This window comes from Lissotriton vulgaris, chromosome 5 (assembly GCF_964263255.1).
Source record: "Lissotriton vulgaris chromosome 5, aLisVul1.2, whole genome shotgun sequence".
In the NCBI taxonomy this organism is placed as follows: Eukaryota; Metazoa; Chordata; class Amphibia; order Caudata; family Salamandridae; genus Lissotriton; species Lissotriton vulgaris.
Genome location: NC_141693.1, coordinates 1,875,774,809 through 1,875,795,015, shown reverse-complemented (window position 1 = coordinate 1,875,795,015; position 20,207 = coordinate 1,875,774,809). Strand labels below are relative to the sequence as shown.

Genomic DNA, 20,207 nt, shown 5'->3' with positions numbered 1-20,207 from the left:
TTGCTGTTCACTGCCTTGGATTTCAGGCAAGAAACGAAAAAGTCGACCCACAGTTCTGGTGCCAATCAAATTTTTATTGTGCGAATCTTCTGACCAGCCAGTCAGTCCGCCATGACGCGTTTCGACCCCCACTGGGTCTTGATCACATAGATAGATAGATAGATAGATAGATAGATAGATAGATAGATAGATAGATAGATAGATAGATAGATAGATAGATAGATAGATAGATAGATAGATAGATAGATAGATGAACAGGTGGGGGGGGGCGGACATGGGTACGTAGGTAGGTAGGTAGGAGCAAAATGTAGAAAGAAAGAGAGGAGAGAGACAGGCAGTATATGTCAGCAGAACCCCAAGATGGCAATATTGAACTTATTACATGTTACCCATTATTTCTTATATTACATGTTAATAATGGAGTAGTTACCTTGAACATGCTATTTTCTTCAAAGAGCAGCTAGCAATAAGCACTGACGGCAATTAATATGTTTATATTTTATTTCTCTTTTGAAGGAATTATTAATAAATCAATAGGCTATTGTGAGGGTCAGTTGTTTTTTGCTGGTTTGTGGATGCAGTGCTTACCGTGCAATAATTGACAGTGTATTTGCCATATAATTTGTCACTTAATTTCACAATTTGTGGATTTCAGCCAAAAAGTTGCTTCTACCACAAGTGGATCAAAATAATATTGCCAAAGAGTGCGCTGCATAATTTAAATTTTTGCCACATAATTCAGATAGCCTGGCCACATAATTTTGTCCAACATGGCGCGTAAACCTAGTGGTTCTTCCCATTTTAAGGCTCTACTGAGGGCTTTAGAAGCTGTAGTATGATGATAAAATCTGTATTTCCCAGGCAACCTTATCACATTTCCCATATTTTACAGTTCCCTGTAAGTTATGAGATTTTAAAGTACTGTATGTTGCTGTTTGTGCAATAAAAGCAACTAAAGCACCAATACTTTTTTTAATATAAGATACATGATATATATATATATATATATATATAAGAGTGGAGGAGTGAAAGAGGTGAGATAGATAAGAGAGAGGCAGAGAGAGGTATGTCAGAAAAACATTTCCAGAAATATCATTTGACTGAACCTAGACGATGTTTACACTAAAATCGTTCCATTGAAAGATTAAATCCAAATTTCATGGGGGTCAAAATAAGGCTGGGAAAATGTTGGCTAATTACCTTAAAATCAAATCTGAACGCAAATCAATTGGCTCTATTCTTAATGAAGACACTAACACCAAGGTCTCCTCTGATGAGGAAATTGCACAGGTTTTCCATAATTATTATAAACTCTTATATACAGACGATACACGGCCTGGAGATGAGGATCTTTCTCGTTTCTTTGAAGGCCTTCCCCCCCCTCCGTCACTTCCTACTGAATTTCAACAGTTAGAAATTGACATTACACCTCAGGAAATACTCAAGGCTATTACCTCCCTTAAAAAAGCGAAAGCCCCTGGTCCAGATGGTCTCCCTATCGAATTTTATGCCAACTTGCACTCCATTTTTATTCCCCAACTTTTACAGCTGTTTAATTCTTTCATTGCAAATGCCAAAGCGTCGGGTTCATTTTTAGATGCCCTTATAGTCATAATTCCCAAACCGGATAAGGATCATTCCCTTTGCAAAAATTACCGCCCCATATCCCTCATTAACTACGACTGTAAGATTTTTGCCAAAATCTTAGCTGCCCGTTTAGAATCCCTTATACCTCTATTAATCTCGACTGATCAAGTTGGCTTCGTAAAAGGAAGACTTGCTGCAGACAATGCCCGTGTTTTTACCAATATTATTTCCCATAGCAACCGTTTTAAGGCTCCTCTTGCTGCCCTTTCCCTGGATGCAGAGAAAGCATTTGATCGAATTAACTGGCAATTTATGTTTAAGACTTTACATTGGTTTGGTTTTGGCCCCCAATTCATTTCCTTAGTTAGACTCCTTTATTCTGCTCCTCGTGCTAGTGTTTTTGTTAACAATCAATTCTCTAAGTTTTTCCCCTTATCTAGAGGAACCAGACAAGGTTGTCCCCTCTCCCCATTACTCTTTATTCTCTGCCTTGAGCCCTTCCTTATTAAAATCCGCTCCAACCCCCTCATCCAGGGATTCAAACAGTCCTCGATTGAGACAAAAATCTCGGCATATGCTGATGATGTTCTGGTCTATATGGCCAATCCTGTTTCATCCCTCCCCCCATTCTTGGAAGAGGTTCGCCTCTATTCATCTGTTTCTGGGTATAAACTTAACCTTTCCAAAACAGAAGTTCTGCCCCTTAACTCATCCTGTTATCAGTATATGTTTGATTCCACTGATTTTGCATGGTGTCCCTCCAAGATCAAATATTTGGGTATCTGGTTTTCCTCCACCCTACGTGACACACTCAAACTCACCTTCACCTCCCTTACTCAGAAGCTTCAATCGCTCCTCCAGACATGGTCTCCTCTTTTCCTTTCATGGTGGGGTCGCCTAGACACCATCAAAATGATGGTCTCTCCACACATATTATATACTGTCTCCATGCTTCCTGTAAAAATCCCTAAATTGTACTTTAATAGACTAAATTCCATCTGCTCTAAATTTTTATGGAACAACAAGCGTCCCCGAATTTCCTTACCAAAACTTCTACGCCCTAAATCTGAAGGGGGGGTTCGATTCCCTGACTTCCAATCATATCATTCGGCCTTTTTACTAAAACAAGCCTTTTCATTGGCGTTTGATTTCACTGATACCCCGCTGCCCAGATGGATTGCAGTTGAGAGATCTCTATTAAAGGATTTCACTTTTCAACAATCCCTTTTTATGTCCAATTGTTCATTTTTGTCGCAGTACCCCGTGCTAAAATATTCTCATACTCTGCTACACAATGTTTTTTCAAAAGATTTATCACCCTTGCAAATTTTCCTTTCCTCCAGTATTTGGTACAACAAATATCTTAAATACAAGGGTAAATCTTTCTACTTCAAGTATTGGAAGGAAAAGGATATTATGTTTGTTTATCAATTCTTTTCAGGTTCATCTATTATTTCTTTTGAGGACATGCGTATTAAGTTTGACTTATCTGTACAACACCGTAATGAATTTGATATTATTATTCATGCCATTACGTCTCACTTATCTACCCTTCCTACGTTTGACAACCTTCCCTCCCTTACCCCTTCCACCCCTCTTTACCCGTTGTTCATCCAACAGATCCCCAAAGCTGCTTTAATTTATAAATTATTATTAGAGAATGTTGGTCCTAGACCAAAAACTGTTATAGAAGTTGCTTGGGAAACTGATTTCTCTTTTTCGTTCTCTATTGATACTTGGGATCGATTATGGTCCAAACTGTTTAAGACTTCGGTCTCGGCTCGTATTACTCAGTCTCTTTTTTTCATTTACCATAGAGCTCTGTTCACCCCTATAAGCATTTCCAAATTCTCCCCTTCCTCCTCTCCCCTTTGTTGGTCCTGTTCATCTCACCCAGGCACACTTAAACACCTATTATTTGATTGCCCAAGGGCTATCTCGTTTTGGAAATCAGTTTGGAAATACTGTATGCGTATTTTTCATTTATCTGAACCGTTTTCATCATTGCATATTTTTCTAGGTTCTCTATCTGATGTTTTAGACTTACATTCTCATAATGCAAAATTGTTTGACCTCTTCATTGCTATTGCATACAAAGTAATCCTATCTTGCTGGAAGGATAACTCTAAACTGTCTGTACAGACATGGTGGAATTTTGTGTGTGATGAGCACAGAATTGCTATTGCTTCTTCTACATCTGTCACCTTAAAAATTAAATCTGATCTTATCTGGCTACCTTTCTCCAACTTCCTATCCTCTCCTCCCCCCCCTTAATCCCCCCTTCCTTCCTTTCTCTTTCTCTCTTCCTCTTTCTCCCTTTTCTTCTTTCTTCTTTTCCTTCTTTCCTCTCTATATGGTTTTATTCCATTACATGATTATACTTTCAAGTTTCTTTTCTTTATATCGCAAAAAATGTCTTTCATGATTATATCCTATTGACTTTACATTGCCTTATGTTATGATATTATGATGTATCATTTTGTTTCCTTTCCTTATGCTCACTAAAAATTTCTTAAACTGAAAAAAAATCGTTCCATTCGGTTTAGATTTTCTATTACTAACTCCACCGGGGTGAATATTTTTATATACAATATTTAGGGCTTGTATTTATGACATGATGGTGCGACAACAAAATGCTGGCACCACACCAGAGAAATGGAGAACAAGAAAGAAAGAGTTAAAGCGAGCGCGAGAGAGCACGAGAAAGAGGGAAGTAAAAGAGAGCAAGAGAGTGATGGAAAGCAAGAGAAAGACATAGGGTGTCAATGCATGTGTGCAGAGGCGCAACTAGAGGCAAATTTCAGGAGGGCTACTAAAAATTTCAGTAGGGGGCTAATTCTTCCAGCAATATGCAGAGTGGAGCTGCAGGGGCTCTAAGAAGGGGTGAAACCCCAACAAAGCCTCGTTAACAAATAAATGACCTTTTAAACACCTGTGAAGTACTCGGGTGCGGCTGTGTGTGTGCTCGGGAAGCTGCCTCAGCCAAGCTGACACACACGAGGGGGGGGGGGGGGGGGACTGAAGCCCTTTGAGCCCAGTGGTCGCTGCGCGTCTGCATGTGTGTATGTGTGTGTGAGTGAGTTTACAAGTACGCAGCAGCATTATGCAGGGACTCGCTTCGCACCTTGAGGGACTCCGTCTCCACTAACTTCTTCTTCAGTGTCTCGTTGATGCAGCTGTCAATCTCCTGCTGCAGACGCACCACTTCCGCCACCAGCTCCTTGATATAGCGCCTCAGCTCCTTGGACCTCTGGCACGCGCACTTCGCGGCGTCGATGGCGTCCTTGCAATCTGGAACGAGTCCAAAACACAACAGTACAATCAGGGACGTCTTGGATTTTGGAGGCCCATGTTCAGAACAGTTTGGGATTTATCATCCAATTTCGGCTCTTTCAAGCCCTCTTTGGCCAGGTCACCTCTGACAGGGCACAGGCGCACACACTCCTCCAAATTTTAAGTATATATACATCTAAAATCCAGGGACAGTGACGTGTTTTCAATATTGTAATACGGCAGCAGCTCACTGGTATTACTGCAAATAATCAATGTGACGCCCTCTCATTTCTCATGTTTGAGGTTAGACACGTTTTAAGGCCTTGGGCAAACTGGGCAATTGTCCAGAGCCCCCACCTTGCAAAGGCTCCCCTAGGAAATTAAACTTTCTCTCTATTTGACCTCTGTCAATAGTATTTCTTTATCTGAACCTTTCTCCCTCTGTCTACTGTTATCTCTAAGTCTATCTAAGTCTCTCTCTCTCTTAAAACCAGTGGCATCTTAAGGATTTTTGGTGATGTGTTAGTTAGGATGTAACATATAATTCTGTATTGTTTGGCATCATGTGGGCTTTAAATGCGTAATAAAATTTAAATTTGTTCCATACAGGGGCCCTCTAAGCATATTTTGCCTGGGACCCCCAAATCCTTAAAATAACACAGCATGAGGTCCTGTTATGATCTAAAAAAAATCTTTGTTTTGGATGTTGAATGCCCACCATATTTAAAACACTTGATCAAAGAATTATTAAAGGCCATCCGGGCACTTTCTGCAGAACAGAGCTGTATCAATCAATCACTCAATCTTGGAGTTTTTAGAAGACGCTACTCACCCGTGAGGGTCTCAAGGCGCTGGGAGGGGGGATGTCCGAGCATCTCCCTGGTCATCCGAAGAGCCAGGTCTTGAGATCCTTTCAGGTGCAGCGTCGGTCTTCGTCTGATGCAGAGGGAGAGTTTGTTCCAGGTATTGGCCTGTAGGCAATGTAGGAGAAGGTTCTGCCACCCGTTCTGGTCCTGTGGATGCGGGGGCCCGTGGCTAGGCCTAGGTCAGCGGAGAGGCGGTTTCTCTTGGTGGCGGGGAAGGAGATTCTTTTGTTGAGGTATTGGGGACCGGAATTATGGAGGGGTTTGTGTGACCAGTTTGAAGGTTATTGTGTTTTCGACGGGGAGCCAGTAGAGATCGCAGAGGTGTTAGGTGATGTGGTCATGCTGTGGGATGTTGAGGACAAGTCTGGCTGTGGAGTTCTGCATGGTCTGGAGTTTGCAGAGAAGTATTTTGTTGATTCCGGCATAGAGCGCGTTTCTGTAGTCCAGTCGGCTGGTGATGAGTGCGTGGGTGACGGTCTTCCTAGAGTCGGGGGGATCCATTTGAAGGTCTTCAGGAGTATGCAGAGGGTGTTTAAACATGTGAAGGACACAGCATTGATCTGGCGGTTCATGGTGAGTGAAGGATTGAGTATGATGCCATGGTTGCAAGCGTGATCCGTAGAAATGGGAAGGTTTCTGAGGGCAGTGGTCCACCAGGTGTTGTCCCATCGAGAGGGATTGGAACCGAGGATGAGGACTTCTGTTTTCTCCAAGTTGAGCTTCAGGCAGCTGCTGCTCATCCAAGATGCGACGTCTTTCATCCCTTTTTGGCAACTGTGCCTGGTGATGTCAGGTTCTTTGGTGAGGGAGAGGATGAGCTAGGTGTCATTGATGTATGAGACTATGTTGGGTCCATGTTTTCTGACGATGGTTGGTCGGGGGCCATCTAAACGTTGAAGAACGTGGGGCTGAGTGAGGATCGTTGAGGTACTCCGCATCTGATCACTGTAGTTTTGGAGAGGAAGGGTGAGAGTCTTATTCTTTGTGTTCTGCCTGAGAGAAAAGATTGAATCCAGTCTAAGGCAGTTCCCTGGATGCCGTAGTCATGGAGTCTAGCGGCTAGTGTGCGGTGGGAGACGGTGTTGAAGGCTGCTTAGAGGTCTAGGATGATTAGGGCTGCAGTGTGGCCTTGTTTGATGAAGGTTCGGATGTCGTCAGTGGCGACTATGAGGGTGGTCTCTGTGCTGTGGTTGCTGCGGAATCCGGATTGAGAGGCGTCAAGGATGTTGGTTTCTGTGAAGTGCGTAAGATGGGTGTTGATGACTTTCTCGATGACTTAGGTGGGGAAGGGGAGAAGAGAGATGGGCCTGTAGTTCTTGAGGTCTGTTGGGTCTGTGGAGGGCTTTCTATGAAGAAAGGGGTTAGGGAGTCATAGACAGACTGACTGAGTTAGAAAAGAGAGAGGATCAGATGGAGAGGGAGATAAGAGAAAAATAGAGTGGAATATAGTGAGGGGTGGCATGAGCTTGTGTGCAGTGGGTTTCGAGAAGGTGAAATGGACGCATTGGAGGTCTGTCCAGAGCAGTTCCGTAGTGTGACTGAAGAGAATGTTATTTCCTCCAGCGAAGATGGGGTTGAGAATGTGTCCTGCCGTGTGGGTGTGGAGACAAGTTGCTTCAGTCCAATGTTGGTGAAGTTCTCTAGGAGGGCAGTTGTGTTGGGGTCGCTGAGGTTGTCTAGGTGGAAGTTCAGGTATCCGAGCAGTATTTAGTCCTTGGAGGTGAGGGCGTGGGGAGCGATGTAGTCTGCGATGGCATTGGTGAACGGGGAGCAGGGTCCAGGAGGTCTGTAGGCGAGTGTTCCACGGCATCTGAGTACAATTGTGCAAAGTGGGACACTTCCAAGAACTACCTTTAGTTGGTAGAGAGCGATTGGGAATGAAGATCTTTAAAACTTCCAGGGTCCTCACTGAGTTTCCTCCTAGCAAATTCCTGTGAATTATCATGTCCGGGGTCCTCATGTGTCAGAAAAGTGTGTCATTTTCAGCCCCACATTATCAAGTTTAACAATGTGATGCCATGGCCTGATGTCTCCTAATGACAATCCATGTGTTTTCAGAAATGTAATTACTGCTCCTGCCTTGTTTGCATCCCCTCCCTTGCTATTGCATGCAACCGGTAACCCTGGGAGAAAATGACCTTGATATGTTGTGTTAAAGGGAAATTGAAAATTATATTGTTGTCAAGTTTGATGTCACTTAAAACTTGACAGTCACTGGCTGTCACTTCTTTTGCTTCGATCTACTGTGGTATGTTGCCAAAAAACATGGCCCACGAGAGATGGTCTAGAACTCCTGGCCGCCTGTCCTTTCAAAGGTACCTCTTTTTTCTGGGAAACCTGTTATCCATAGAAGAGTCTGCCTCGAGGGATATGTGTTGTATTGTATTGTAATTGCATTTATATAGCGCTTACTACCACTGACGAGGCGTCAAAGCACTTTTTCGGCGAGCAGCCTGCTACTCCGGGACCCATAGAGGATTAGTGTTGAATTAGTATAGTGAAACATGGAAGTACATTTTAAGTGGTGGATAGGTTAGTCAGTTATTTGGATTTGGATGGATAGCAGAAGGATAGCAGAAGGATAGGCGAGGGGGAAAAAAAAGGTTTGTATTTATATTGGGCTTTTTACTCCTGATGGGGTGTTGAAGCACACTACTCTGGAAACCCATGAAGGATTAGTGCTGAATTAGTATGGTGAAATTTGAAAGTAATTTGGGTGGTGGATATTAGTCGGTTATTTAGAGTGAGAAGGGTAGTGGAGGGATAAAAGGGAAGGAAGGTTTGCATTCATGTAGCACCTGTTTGTTACCCCTGATGGGTGTTGAAGCGCTTTTCTGGCTACTCCGAAACCCATAAAGGAATAGTGTTGAAAGTTAGTATAGTGAAGTATGAAGTCATTTGAGTGGTGGATATGTTATTCGAAAGACAGGCTGTGTCTGCGTTATTTTGAAAGCAGCCATTAGGACTAGAAAAACGGATAGGTTCTCAATTATATGCGTGTCGTAAGTTAGGAGGTAGATGCCAATATAGCCCTTTCCCCTTGGGTGGGAAGCATTTTTTAGTGTTAGTTGTTTTCTCCTTTTTGACTATTCGCTCACATCTAATAGCCATGATAGGTGGAGTTTGTTTGAGGTGTCTCTGGTTAACTCTGGGTTATTAGGAGCATATTACGGACCCTATTTGAGTTTTTTTGTTCTCCCTCCTTCTCCCTTACTTGCTTTTGATCTCGGCCAACTTTGATATGAGTGCATTGATTCCTTAAAATTTGATTGTGATCTGCACTTTTTTGTTCTTTTCTAAGCCTTGCTATTAGATGAAATTTTTTACTGTTTTTAATTTAATGCAAGATTGTATTTTAACTTTTTTTTTAGACTACGGATATATAAAATATGTTATCTACTTTTATAGTCTTTTTTTTATAAAGAATTTAATTGAATTGACAGGCTGAAATGGACAAGCCTTTCAGATGTTGCAAACCTAAACTATGACAATTTGCGGTCTGCTTCCCGGTTTCCGCAACGTGCTGATTGAGCCATGCCCTTCCTTGTCCTCTCTATGTCACCCTCCCACCGCGCCTGCACAAGAGGCATGATGAAAGGAGACCGCGCGCTGGACTCCACAAGGCCCGGCTCGCGCTGTCTTCCGTACGCGTGAGCAGATTCCGAACTCCGACTAACGGTCAACAGAAGCCCAAGTCATGCGCTGATACAACGCGGTGTTGCCGCATCTGGATTTGCGCCTGGAAACTTTCTCCCAAACGCTGTTTTCTTTCTCTCTCTTGAATGATTGGCCTATAAATCAATAGGCAATTTGTGAAGGTCAGTTGAGTTTTGCGGGTATGTGGTTGCAGTGTTTACCGTACAGTTATGGACTTAGTCTGCCATATAATGTGCCTCATAATTCAATGGCCAGGGATGTTTTGTTTTTAACTTTCTGGGACTTTTTGATGTACGTTTTGGTTTTTGAAATCCGTATCTGTGCCGGCAAATTGTGTTTATTTTAATTCTAGAGACTATTTTTCGTTCAACTCCTTTGAACCACCCCGACTGCCTCATTGTAGATAGATTGTATAACATTTAAAGTCAGAACTATGCCCCTTTTGTACCTTGCCTTTGCACCTTTTCTACTCCTCCGTCACAGCACTACACCCGGGTGTGTGCAGATAGCTGAAGGATTCCCCTTGGGCAGACACCAATTTCCGGACTGAGACTGTCTTTAATTCTTTCCTTAATTCTTTTTGAGTCGTGTGCATTGTCTTCGGTGTCCAATTGCATCTGACCTTAAAAGTATGTACCAAAGTTACTGGCGCACACTACTGCTTACATATTTGTTTAGCAAGCATTTGGAACAGAAGTGATTAGTGAAAGTACAGTGACAGAGAAGAGGCCAACTTGGTCTGATGCCAGTTGGAGATGGGAACTAGGGATGTACCTGTATGATGACAAGCACGTTGGTATTCATATAAGATGAGACACAAAAATGTGGTGGGGGGGTCAACAGAGAGGCAGGAATAGCAGCCAAGAGGCAAGCAGAACAAGTCACCATTGTATAGACTGTATGGAAGATACAGGGCATTGACGGACACCTTGTTGCTGTATTTTTGTACATTGTCTGTATTTTCTCACTATTTTTAATATGTTATATTTATAGCTCCCGCTGACCACATTTAACCTACACGTACACACTCATGTATCTTGATTTATCCTTTCCACACTACTTGTGTAGAGAGGTTTTGATACCTTTGAGTCTAGCTAGCGCTATATTACACTCTAAATAAATAAATATTACCAATATACTATTTAACTCTAATTTTGAGTTCCAGAGTAGCGTGCTTCTCTCCTCAAAGCGCTTCAACGACTCGTCAGCGGTAGTAAGCGCTATATACATACAATTTACAATTACAATTGACAGCTTAAATCAGGCTGGGGGTGGTGAACTTCTCGGGTTGTTGCCTCCCCCGGAAGTCATTTTCTCCTTCGGGTTTCTTCTTCTCAGCTCACACGAATTCCAGGTCATAAAAGGCTACTGCTGTTCTACTAGGCAAGACACAGAGGTGTTTAAAACATCCCTTTTATTTAACCAGTTCAGAGATCAACAGCATCTCTTTCATGGCTGTGTTCAGAGAGTTGATGTAGGCAGAGATGCCAAGATCGAAGAAATATAATAATAAGAGCTTACCTAGCTTTGCTGCAAACTTCACTCTAGATGTTTCAAAAACTTTGGTCTCAATGATCATAACTTCTAGTTTAACCCCTTCCATGCGGCCGCGATTCTGCGCCTGTGCGGCAGAATCGCGAGTGGGCGGGTTCATGACGGCCCCCAGCCGTCATCAGCACACGAGCACCGTAGTGCATGACGGCTGGGGGCCGTCATCACCATGGAAGGGGTTAAGAGGCCAGAAGCCCATATGCAGAATCAGACAGCACTTAAGCATGGGTGTTAACCAGTCATTGCCAGGGAAAGCGGCTGCCACCATAGCCTGACATTAGCTACCCCATGCTACTGCACCTGCTACCCATTTCATTTGGGATCTGGAAGGCAGAAAGAAGAAGTAAATAGTGTTTTTAAGATCTGTATGGACTTAATGCAGTTTCCATTCCATACCCCTTCTTTAGCCCCTCAGTAGCAAATAGGATTAAGGGTTGGACAAGAATTCTACTTTGTGATGACATTAGGAGACCGTGCATATGCCAAGCCACTTCCACTAGACCTCCTCATCATCATCATCGTCATTTAGAGAGCTCATGGTTACACCAAACAGTGTGTTCCCGTGCTGAAACAAGACAAGTAGGAGGCAAGCAGAACTAGGCAACAGTGGACAGATTAAGAGAGGGACCCGAAAAGCCATGTTTTCAAATCCCTACGGCAGGCTCGTTCAGTAGAGCAAGCCTTCAGGGACAGCGGAGGAGAATTCCATGTTTTTGCAGCTAGGAAGCTCAACGAGCGATTGCCCATTCTAGCCCTGCAGACTTTGGGGACTTTTGCCCGTAGGGTTCCACATGATCGCAAAGTACGATAAGTGCCGTAAGGTATAATGAGAGGTCTCTAGTAGCTGGGTCCCTTGTTCCAACAAATGTGGCAGGAACACATTGCCTTAAAAATAACTCTCTTTTCCACTGCAAGCCACTGTAAATTGGCCAGAGCTTTTGCGGCAGACAATCTCTTGGGAAACCCTAAGACCAGAAGAGCTGCAGCGTTCTGAATACGATATAGTCACATCAGGCTTCCTTTGTCAGTGCCTAAATAAAGGATGATCCTGTAGTCCAAATGTACTGTGACCAGAGCAGGAACAATTGTCTTTCTGGCAGGTATCAGCAAAAGATCAATCCATTTCCTTAGCATTTTAAGAATGCCAAAACACTTACCAGCAACTACTCTGATCTTATGATTCAAGGAGAGATGTGAATCAAACCAACTCCCAATACCTGTCCGTTTAATAAATCTATGCCCATGAGTTGATTTTTTAATCCCCCCCTTTTAAGGGATACTTTAAACAACATGGTCCTCAGATTCCAGTCTGAGGTTAATAATTGCACCCATGTGATCTCCAAACTCCAGTTTTGGATGAGGAATTTCACCCATGATCCTAGTTTGAGATAATAGATTTCATCCATGTGGGTCACCAACTCCAGCTTGAGATGAGGAATTTCACCCTTATGGGCCCAAAATTCCAGTCTGAAATGAGGGGTTTCACCCATAGGGATCCTTGATTTCAGATTCCACATCATGGCATCAGACTACAGTTATAGAGGAGGGATTTTGCATGTTTGTCCACAGTTCACATTTTAGAGGAGAGATTTTTCAAGTGTAGCAGCATATTCCAGATTGGCATAGGGACATTTTTGGGGAACAGCCAAAAGGTTCCAGGTTGAGGATGGAAATCTCACAGGTGTGGCCACATGTTCAGAGGAAAGCTCTCACAGGTGTGGCCGCATGTTCAGAGGAGAGCTCTCACAGGTGTGGCCGCATGTTCAAGTTTGTGATCTATCAGTGAGGCCACATGGATGGTATCACTTATACAATCCTGGATACCAGTGTTTTTTTGGGGGAGGGCATCCTTTGTAGTCTTTGATACCAATATGAGTGAGGGTGTGGAGGGAGGTCATCAGTATAGTCCTATATTCTACTTTTAAGGTTTTAAGGGGTGGGGCATGTATATAGTTGAAGGTTACAGTTTGAGGTTGGGGGTCAACTGTATTATTGTGTATTTCTATTTGGCAAAGGGGGGGATCCTGTATAATTCTAGATTCCAGTTTGAGTCGGGCTATGCGGGTGGAGAGCCATTTGTATAGTCCTAAATTCTAGGTTTTGGGTTTTAAAGGGTGCAGCTGTATAGTCGCAAGTTCAAGGTTGAGGGTAGGGGTCTCCTGCGTAGTCTAAGATTCCAGTCTGGGAGATAGGGGGGAGTTCCCACAGTTCCCGATATTTCAGATGAAGGACTCACCTGGCGTGAAGGGGCCGAGTGGGTCTGTCTTCGGCATGGCGTTACTCTCACCACCCCAGCGAGCTGGAGGGCGGTTGGATAGGGGGTTGCTGCTGAGAATGGCTTCCGTCTCGTTGTCCCGCAGGACGGTGCACAGACACTGTGTAACCAGGTCCAGAACGCGGCTCCGCTCCCTCACACAGTCCGACAGGGCACGGCGGCAGGATGCAAGAGTCTGAGGGAGACAGAAAGATCCTGGCATTACCATGGGAGGCGAAAACAACATCTTAAGGTCACCGTGAGAGACAGCAGCACCCTTGGGTCACTAAGAGATGCAGCAGCATCAATGGGCTATCATTAGAGGGAGCAGCATCCCTGAGTCACCACAAGAGACTGTAGCATTTACGGTCACCACAAGCAGACAGCAGGATCCCTGGGTTACTATGGGAGAGACCTGCATCCATGGACATACTAGCAGGCAGCAGCATCCCTTGGTTACTGTGAGAGGCAGCTGCATCCATGGACACCACACACAGACAGGAGCATCCCTTGGTTACTGTGAGAGGCAGCTGTATCCATGAATCCCAAACATAGACAGTAGCATCCCCGGGGTACCGTGAGAAGCAGCTGCATCTATGGACACCACATGCAGACAGCAGCATCCCTGGGTTATTGTGAGGCAGCTGCACCTATGGACACCGCACACAGACAGCAGCATCCCCAGGTTACTGTGAGAGGCAGCTGCACCCATGGGCACCACACGGAGACAGCAGCATTCCCGGGTTACTGTGAGAGGCGACTGCATCCAAGAACACCACACACAGACAGCAGCATCCCCTGGTTACTGTGACAGACAGCTGCATCGATGGACACCGCGCGCAGACAGCAGTATCCCCGGGTTACTATAAAATACAGGTGCATCCATGGCATCACACGCAGTGAGCAGCATCCCTGGGTTATTATGAGAGGCATCTGCATCCATGGACACTACACGCAGACAGCAGCATCACCAGATTACTGTGAGTTGCAGCTGCATCCATGGACACCATACGCAGACAGCAGCGTCCCCAGGCTACTGTAGGAGGCAGCTGCATGAAGTGGAGAGAGCTCAACTGTGCCATATTTATATAGATATAGTGCAGTGCATCTCTCTCACAGTGGTGACACTCATGTGGCTGCAAGGCATTAATGCTGGCACTCTTGCCACATGCCACAAGGGTGTCTGCGTTACAGGCAGGATTGTTTTCCTGTAGGAATATGTATCTTCCTGCACAAAAATAATCCTTAGAGGCATATTACTCTTTCCTTGTGTGCTGCAGAAGGCAGTCTACACCCCATCTATATCTCAGTGCATCCCATCTGTGTCTTAGTGCACCCACCTGTGCACGGACACATTGAGACACAGCCCATCTGTGTCCCAATGAATCCCACCTGAGTCTCAGTGCACCCATCTGTGTCAAAGTGCTGCCTATCTGTGTCTCAGTGCACACATCTGTCTCTCTGCAGCACATCTTTGTCTCAGTGCACCCCATCTGTGTTTCAGTGCATTCCATCTGCTGTCTCAGTGCAACCACCTGTGTCTCACTACTGCCCATCTGTGTCTCAGTGCAGCACATCTGTGTCTCAGTGCAGCCCATCTGTGTCTCAGAGCAGTCTGTCTGTGTCTCAGAGCAGCCCATCTGTGTCTCAGAGCAGCCTGTCTGTGTCTCAGAGCAGCCTGTCTGTGTGTCAGAGCAGCCCGTCTGTGTCTCAGTGCAGCATGTCTGTGTCTCAGTACAGCACAGCTGTGTCTCATAGCAGCCTGTCTGTGTTTCAGAGCTGCCCGTCTGTGTTTCAGTGCAGCCCGTCTGTGTTTCAGCGCAGCCTCTCTGTGTCTCAGTACAGCCTATCTGTGTCTCAGTGCAGCCCATCTGTGTTTCAGTGCAGCCCGTCTGTGTTTCAGTGCAGCCCGTCTGTGTATCAGCGCAGCCTGTCTGTGTCTCAGTACAGCCTCTTTGTGTCTCAGTGCACCCACCTGTGTCTCAGTACAGCCCATCTGTGTCTCAGTACAGCCTATCTGTTTCTCAGTGCAGCCCATCTGTGTTTCAGTGCAGCCCGTCTGTGTTTCAGTGCAGCCCTTCTGTGTTTCAGTGCAGCCCGTCTGTGTTTCAGTGCATCCCATCTGCTGTCTCAGTGCACCCACCTGTGTCTCAGTATAGCCCATCTGTGTCTCAGTGCAGCCCTTCTGTGTGTCAGAGCAGCCCGTCTGTGTCTCAGTGCAGCACGTCTGTGTCTCAGTGCAGCCTGTCTGTGTTTCAGTGCATCCCATCTGCTGTCTCAGTGCACCCACCTGCGTCTCAGAGCAGCCTGTCTGTGTCTCAGTGCAGCCCGTCTGTGTTTCAGTGCAGCCTGTCTGTGTTTCAGTGCAGCCCGTCTGTGTATCAGCGCAGCCTGTCTTTGTCTCAGTACAGCCTATCTGTGCCTCAGTGCAGCCCATCTGTATTTCAGTGCAGCCCGTCTGTGTCTCAGAGCAGCCCGTCTGTGTTTCAGTGCAGCCCGTCTGTGTTTCAGTGCATCCCATCTGCTGTCTCAGTGCACCCACCTGTGTCTCAGTACAGCCCATCTGTGTCTCAGTGCAGCCCGTCTGTGTATCAGTGCAGCGCATCTGTGTCTCAGTGCAGCCGATCTGCTCAGTGCAGCTCGTCTGTGTATCAGTGCAGCCCGTCTGTGTATCAGTGCAGCGCATCTGTTCCTCAGTGCAGCCCATCTGTGTCTCAGTACAGCCCATCTCTGTCTCAGTACAGCCCATCTGTGTCTCAGTACAGCCCAACTCTGTCTCAGTGCAGCCCATCTGTGTCTCAGAGCAGCCCGTCTGTGTCTCAGTGCAGCCCGTCTGTGTCTCAGTGCAGCCCATCTGTGTTTCAGTGCAGCCCGTCTGTGTATCAGTGCAGCCTGTCTGTGTCTCAGTGCAGGACATCTGTGTCTCAGTACAGCCTATCTGTGTCTCAGTGCAGCCCATCTGTGTTTCAGTGCAGCCCGTCTGTGTTTCAGTGTCGCCCGTCTGTGTATCAGTGTAGCCTGTCTGTGTTTTAGTGCATCCCATCTGCTGTCTCAGTGCACCCACCTGTGTCTCAGAGCAGCCTGTCTGCGTCTCAGAGCAGCCCATCTGTTTCTCAGTGCAGCCCGTCTGTGTTTCAGCGCAGCCCGTCTGTGTCTCAGTGCAGCCTGTCTGTGTCTCAGTGCAGCCCATCTGTGTTTCAGTGCAGCCCGTCTGTGTTTCAGCGCAGCCCGTCTGTGTTTCAGCGCAGCTCGTCTGTGTCTCAGAGCAACCTGTCTGGTTATCAGAGTAGCCTGTCTGTGTCTCAGAGCAGCCCGCCTGTGTTTCAGTGCAGCCCGTCTGTGTCTCAGTGCAGCCCATCTGTGTTTCAGTGCAGCCCGTCTATGTCTCAGTGCAGCCCATCTGTGTTTCAGTGCAGGACATCTGTCATTCAGTGCAGCCCATCTGTGTTTCAGTGCAGCCCGTCTGTGTCTCAGTGCAGGTCATCTGTGTTTCAGGGCAGCCCATCTGTGTTTCAGCGCAGCCCTTCTGTGTATCAGCGCAGCCTGTCTGTGTCTCAGTGCAGGTCATCTGTGTCTCAGTGCAGCCAATCTGTGTCTCAGAGCAGTCGGTCTGTGTCTCAGAGCAGCCCATCTGTGTCTCAGAGCAGCCTGTCTGTGTCTCAGAGCAGCTTGTCTGTGTGTCAGAGCAGCCCGTCTGTGTCTCAGTGCAGCATGTCTGTGTCTCAGTACAGCACAGCTGTGTCTCATAGCAGCCTGTCTGTGTCTCAGTGCAGCCTGTCTGTGTCTCAGTGCATCCCATCTGCTGTCTCAGTGCATCCACCTGCGTCTCAGAGCAGTCTGTCTGTGTCTCAGTGCAGCCTGTCTGTGTTTCAGTGCAGCCTGTCTGTGTTTCAGTGCAGCCCGTCTGTGTATCAGCGCAGCCTGTCTTTGTCTCAGTACAGCCTATCTGTGCCTCAGTGCAGCCCATCTGTTTCAGTGCAGCCCACCTGTGTCTCAGTACAGCCCATCTGTGTCTCAGTGCAGCTCGTCTGTGTATCAGAGCAGCCCGTCTGTGTATCAGTGCAGCGCATCTGTGTCTCAGTGCAGCCGATCTGCTCAGTGCAGCCCGTCTGTGTATCAGTGCAGCCAGTCTGTGTATCAGTGCAGCCCGTCTGTGTATCAGTGCAGCGCATCTGTTCCTCAGTGCAGCCCATCTGTGTCTCAGTACAGCCCATCTCTGTCTCAGTACAGCCCATCTGTGTCTCAGAGCAGCCTGTCTGTGTCTCAGAGCAGCCGGTCTGTGTGTCAGAGCAGCCGTCTGTGTCTCAGTGCAGCACATCTGTGTCTCAGTACAGCCCAACTCTGTCTCAGTGCAGCCCATCTGTGTCTCAGAGCAGCCCGTCTGTGTTTCAGTGCAGCCCGTCTATGTCTCAGTGCAGCCCATCTGTGTTTCAGTGCAGGACATCTGTCATTCAGTGCAGCCCATCTGTGTTTCAGTGCAGCCCGTCTGTGTCTCAGTGCAGGTCATCTGTGTTTCAGGGCAGCCCATCTGTGTTTCAGCGCAGCCCTTCTGTGTATCAGCGCAGCCTGTCTGTGTCTCAGTGCAGGTCATCTGTGTCTCAGTGCAGCCAATCTGTGTCTCAGAGCAGTCGGTCTGTGTCTCAGAGCAGCCCATCTGTGTCTCAGAGCAGCCCATCTGTGTCTCAGAGCAGCTTGTCTGTGTGTCAGAGCAGCCCGTCTGTGTCTCAGTGCAGCATGTCTGTGTCTCAGTACAGCACAGCTGTGTCTCATAGCAGCCTGTCTGTGTCTCAGTGCAGCCTGTCTGTGTCTCAGTGCATCCCATCTGCTGTCTCAGTGCATCCACCTGCGTCTCAGAGCAGCCTGTCTGTGTCTCAGTGCAGCCCGTCTGTGTTTCAGTGCAGCCTGTCTGTGTTTCAGTGCAGCCCGTCTGTGTATCAGCGCAGCCTGTCTTTGTCTCAGTACAGCCTATCTGTGCCTCAGTGCAGCCCATCTGTGTTTCAGTGCAGCCCACCTGTGTCTCAGTACAGCCCATCTGTGTCTCAGTGCAGCTCGTCTGTGTATCAGAGCAGCCCGTCTGTGTATCAGTGCAGCGCATCTGTGTCTCAGTGCAGCCGATCTGCTCAGTGCAGCCCGTCTGTGTATCAGTGCAGCCAGTCTGTGTATCAGTGCAGCCCGTCTGTGTATCAGTGCAGCGCATCTGTTCCTCAGTGCAGCCCATCTGTGTCTCAGTACAGCCCATCTCTGTCTCAGTACAGCCCATCTGTGTCTCAGAGCAGCCTGTCTGTGTCTCAGAGCAGCCGGTCTGTGTGTCAGAGCAGCCGTCTGTGTCTCAGTGCAGCACATCTGTGTCTCAGTACAGCCCAACTCTGTCTCAGTGCAGCCCATCTGTGTCTCAGAGCAGCCCGTCTGTGTCTCAGTGCAGCCCGTCTGTGTCTCAGTGCAGTCCGTCTGTGTCTCAGTGCAGCCCGTCTGTGTCTCAGTGCAGCCCATCTGTGTTTCAGTGCAGCCTGTCTGTGTCTCAGTACAGCCCATCTGTGTCTCAGTACAGCCCAACTCTGTCTCAGTGCAGCCCATCTGTGTCTCAGAGCAGCCCGTCTGTGTCTCAGTGCAGCCCGTCTGTGTCTCAGTGCAGCCCATCTGTGTTTCAGTGCAGCCCATCTGTGTTTCAGTGCAGCCCGTCTGTGTATCAGCGCAGCCTGTCTGTGTCTCAATGCAGGACATCTGTGTCTCAGTACAGCCTATCTGTGTCTCAGTGCAGCCCATCTGTGTTTCAGTGCAGCCCGTCTGTGTTTCAGTGTCGCCCGTCTGTGTATCAGTGTAGCCTGTCTGTGTTTTAGTGCATCCCATCTGCTGTCTCAGTGCACCCACCTGTGTCTCAGAGCAGCCTGTCTGCGTCTCAGAGCAGCCCATCTGTGTCTCAGTGCAGCCCGTCTGTGTTTCAGCGCAGCCCGTCTGTGTCTCAGTGCAGCCTGTCTGTGTCTCAGTGCAGCCCATCTGTGTTTCAGTGCAGCCCGTCTGTGTTTCAGCGCAGCCCGTCTGTGTTTCAGCGCAGCTCGTCTGTGTCTCAGAGCAACCTGTCTGGTTATCAGAGCAGCCTGTCTGTGTCTCAGAGCAGCCCGCCTGTGTTTCAGTGCAGCCCGTCTGTGTCTCAGTGCAGCCCATCTGTGTTTCAGTGCAGCCCGTCTATGTCTCAGTGCAGCCCATCTGTGTTTCAGTGCAGAACATCTGTCATTCAGTGCAGCCCATCTGTGTTTCAGTGCACCCACCTGTGTCTCAGAGCAGCCTGTCTGTGTCTCAGAGCAGCCCTTCTGTGTATCAGCGCAGCCTGTCTGTGTCTCAGTGCAGGTCATCTGTGTCTCAGTGCAGCCAATCTGTGTCTCAGAGCAGTCTGTCTGTGTCTCAGAGCAGCCCATCTGTGTCTCAGAGCAGCCTGTCTGTGTCTCAGAGCAGCTTGTCTGTGTGTCAGAGCAGCCCGTCTGTGTCTCAGTGCAGCATGTCTGTGTCTCAGTACAGCACAGCTGTGTCTCATAGCAGCCTGTCTGTGTCTCAGTGCAGCCTGTCTGTGTTTCAGTGCATCCCATCTGCTGTCTCAGTGCATCCACCTGCGTCTCAGAGCAGCCTGTCTGTGTCTCAGTGCAGCCCGTCTGTGTTTCAGTGCAGCCTGTCTGTGTTTCAGTGCAGCCCGTCTGTGTATCAGCGCAGCCTGTCTTTGTCTCAGTACAGCCTATCTGTGCCTCAGTGCAGCCCATCTGTGTTTCAGTGCAGCCCACCTGTGTCTCAGTACAGCCCATCTGTGTCTCAGTGCAGCTCGTCTGTGTATCAGAGCAGCCCGTCTGTGTATCAGTGCAGCGCATCTGTGTCTCAGTGCAGCCGATCTGCTCAGTGCAGCCCGTCTGTGTATCAGTGCAGCCCGTCTGTGTATCAGTGCAGCCCGTCTGTGTATCAGTGCAGCGCATCTGTTCCTCAGTGCAGCCCATCTGTGTCTCAGTACAGCCCATCTCTGTCTCAGTACAGCCCAT

The 20,207-nt window shown here is 47.3% G+C and overlaps 1 protein-coding gene across 1 annotated transcript in view; it reads right to left on the bottom strand.

Moving 5' to 3' along the window:
• TEKTL1 (tektin like 1) overlaps window positions 1–20,207 on the bottom strand; it is a 182,846-nt gene that overhangs the window by 57,174 nt on the left and 105,465 nt on the right. The window contains exons 4-5 of the mRNA XM_086924377.1: window positions 13,171–13,384; window positions 4,712–4,878 (exon numbers count right to left, since the gene is read on the bottom strand). Of these exons, the coding sequence (XP_086780503.1) occupies window positions 4,712–4,878; window positions 13,171–13,384 (381 nt within the window). The remainder of the gene's footprint in view (window positions 1–4,711; window positions 4,879–13,170; window positions 13,385–20,207) is intronic.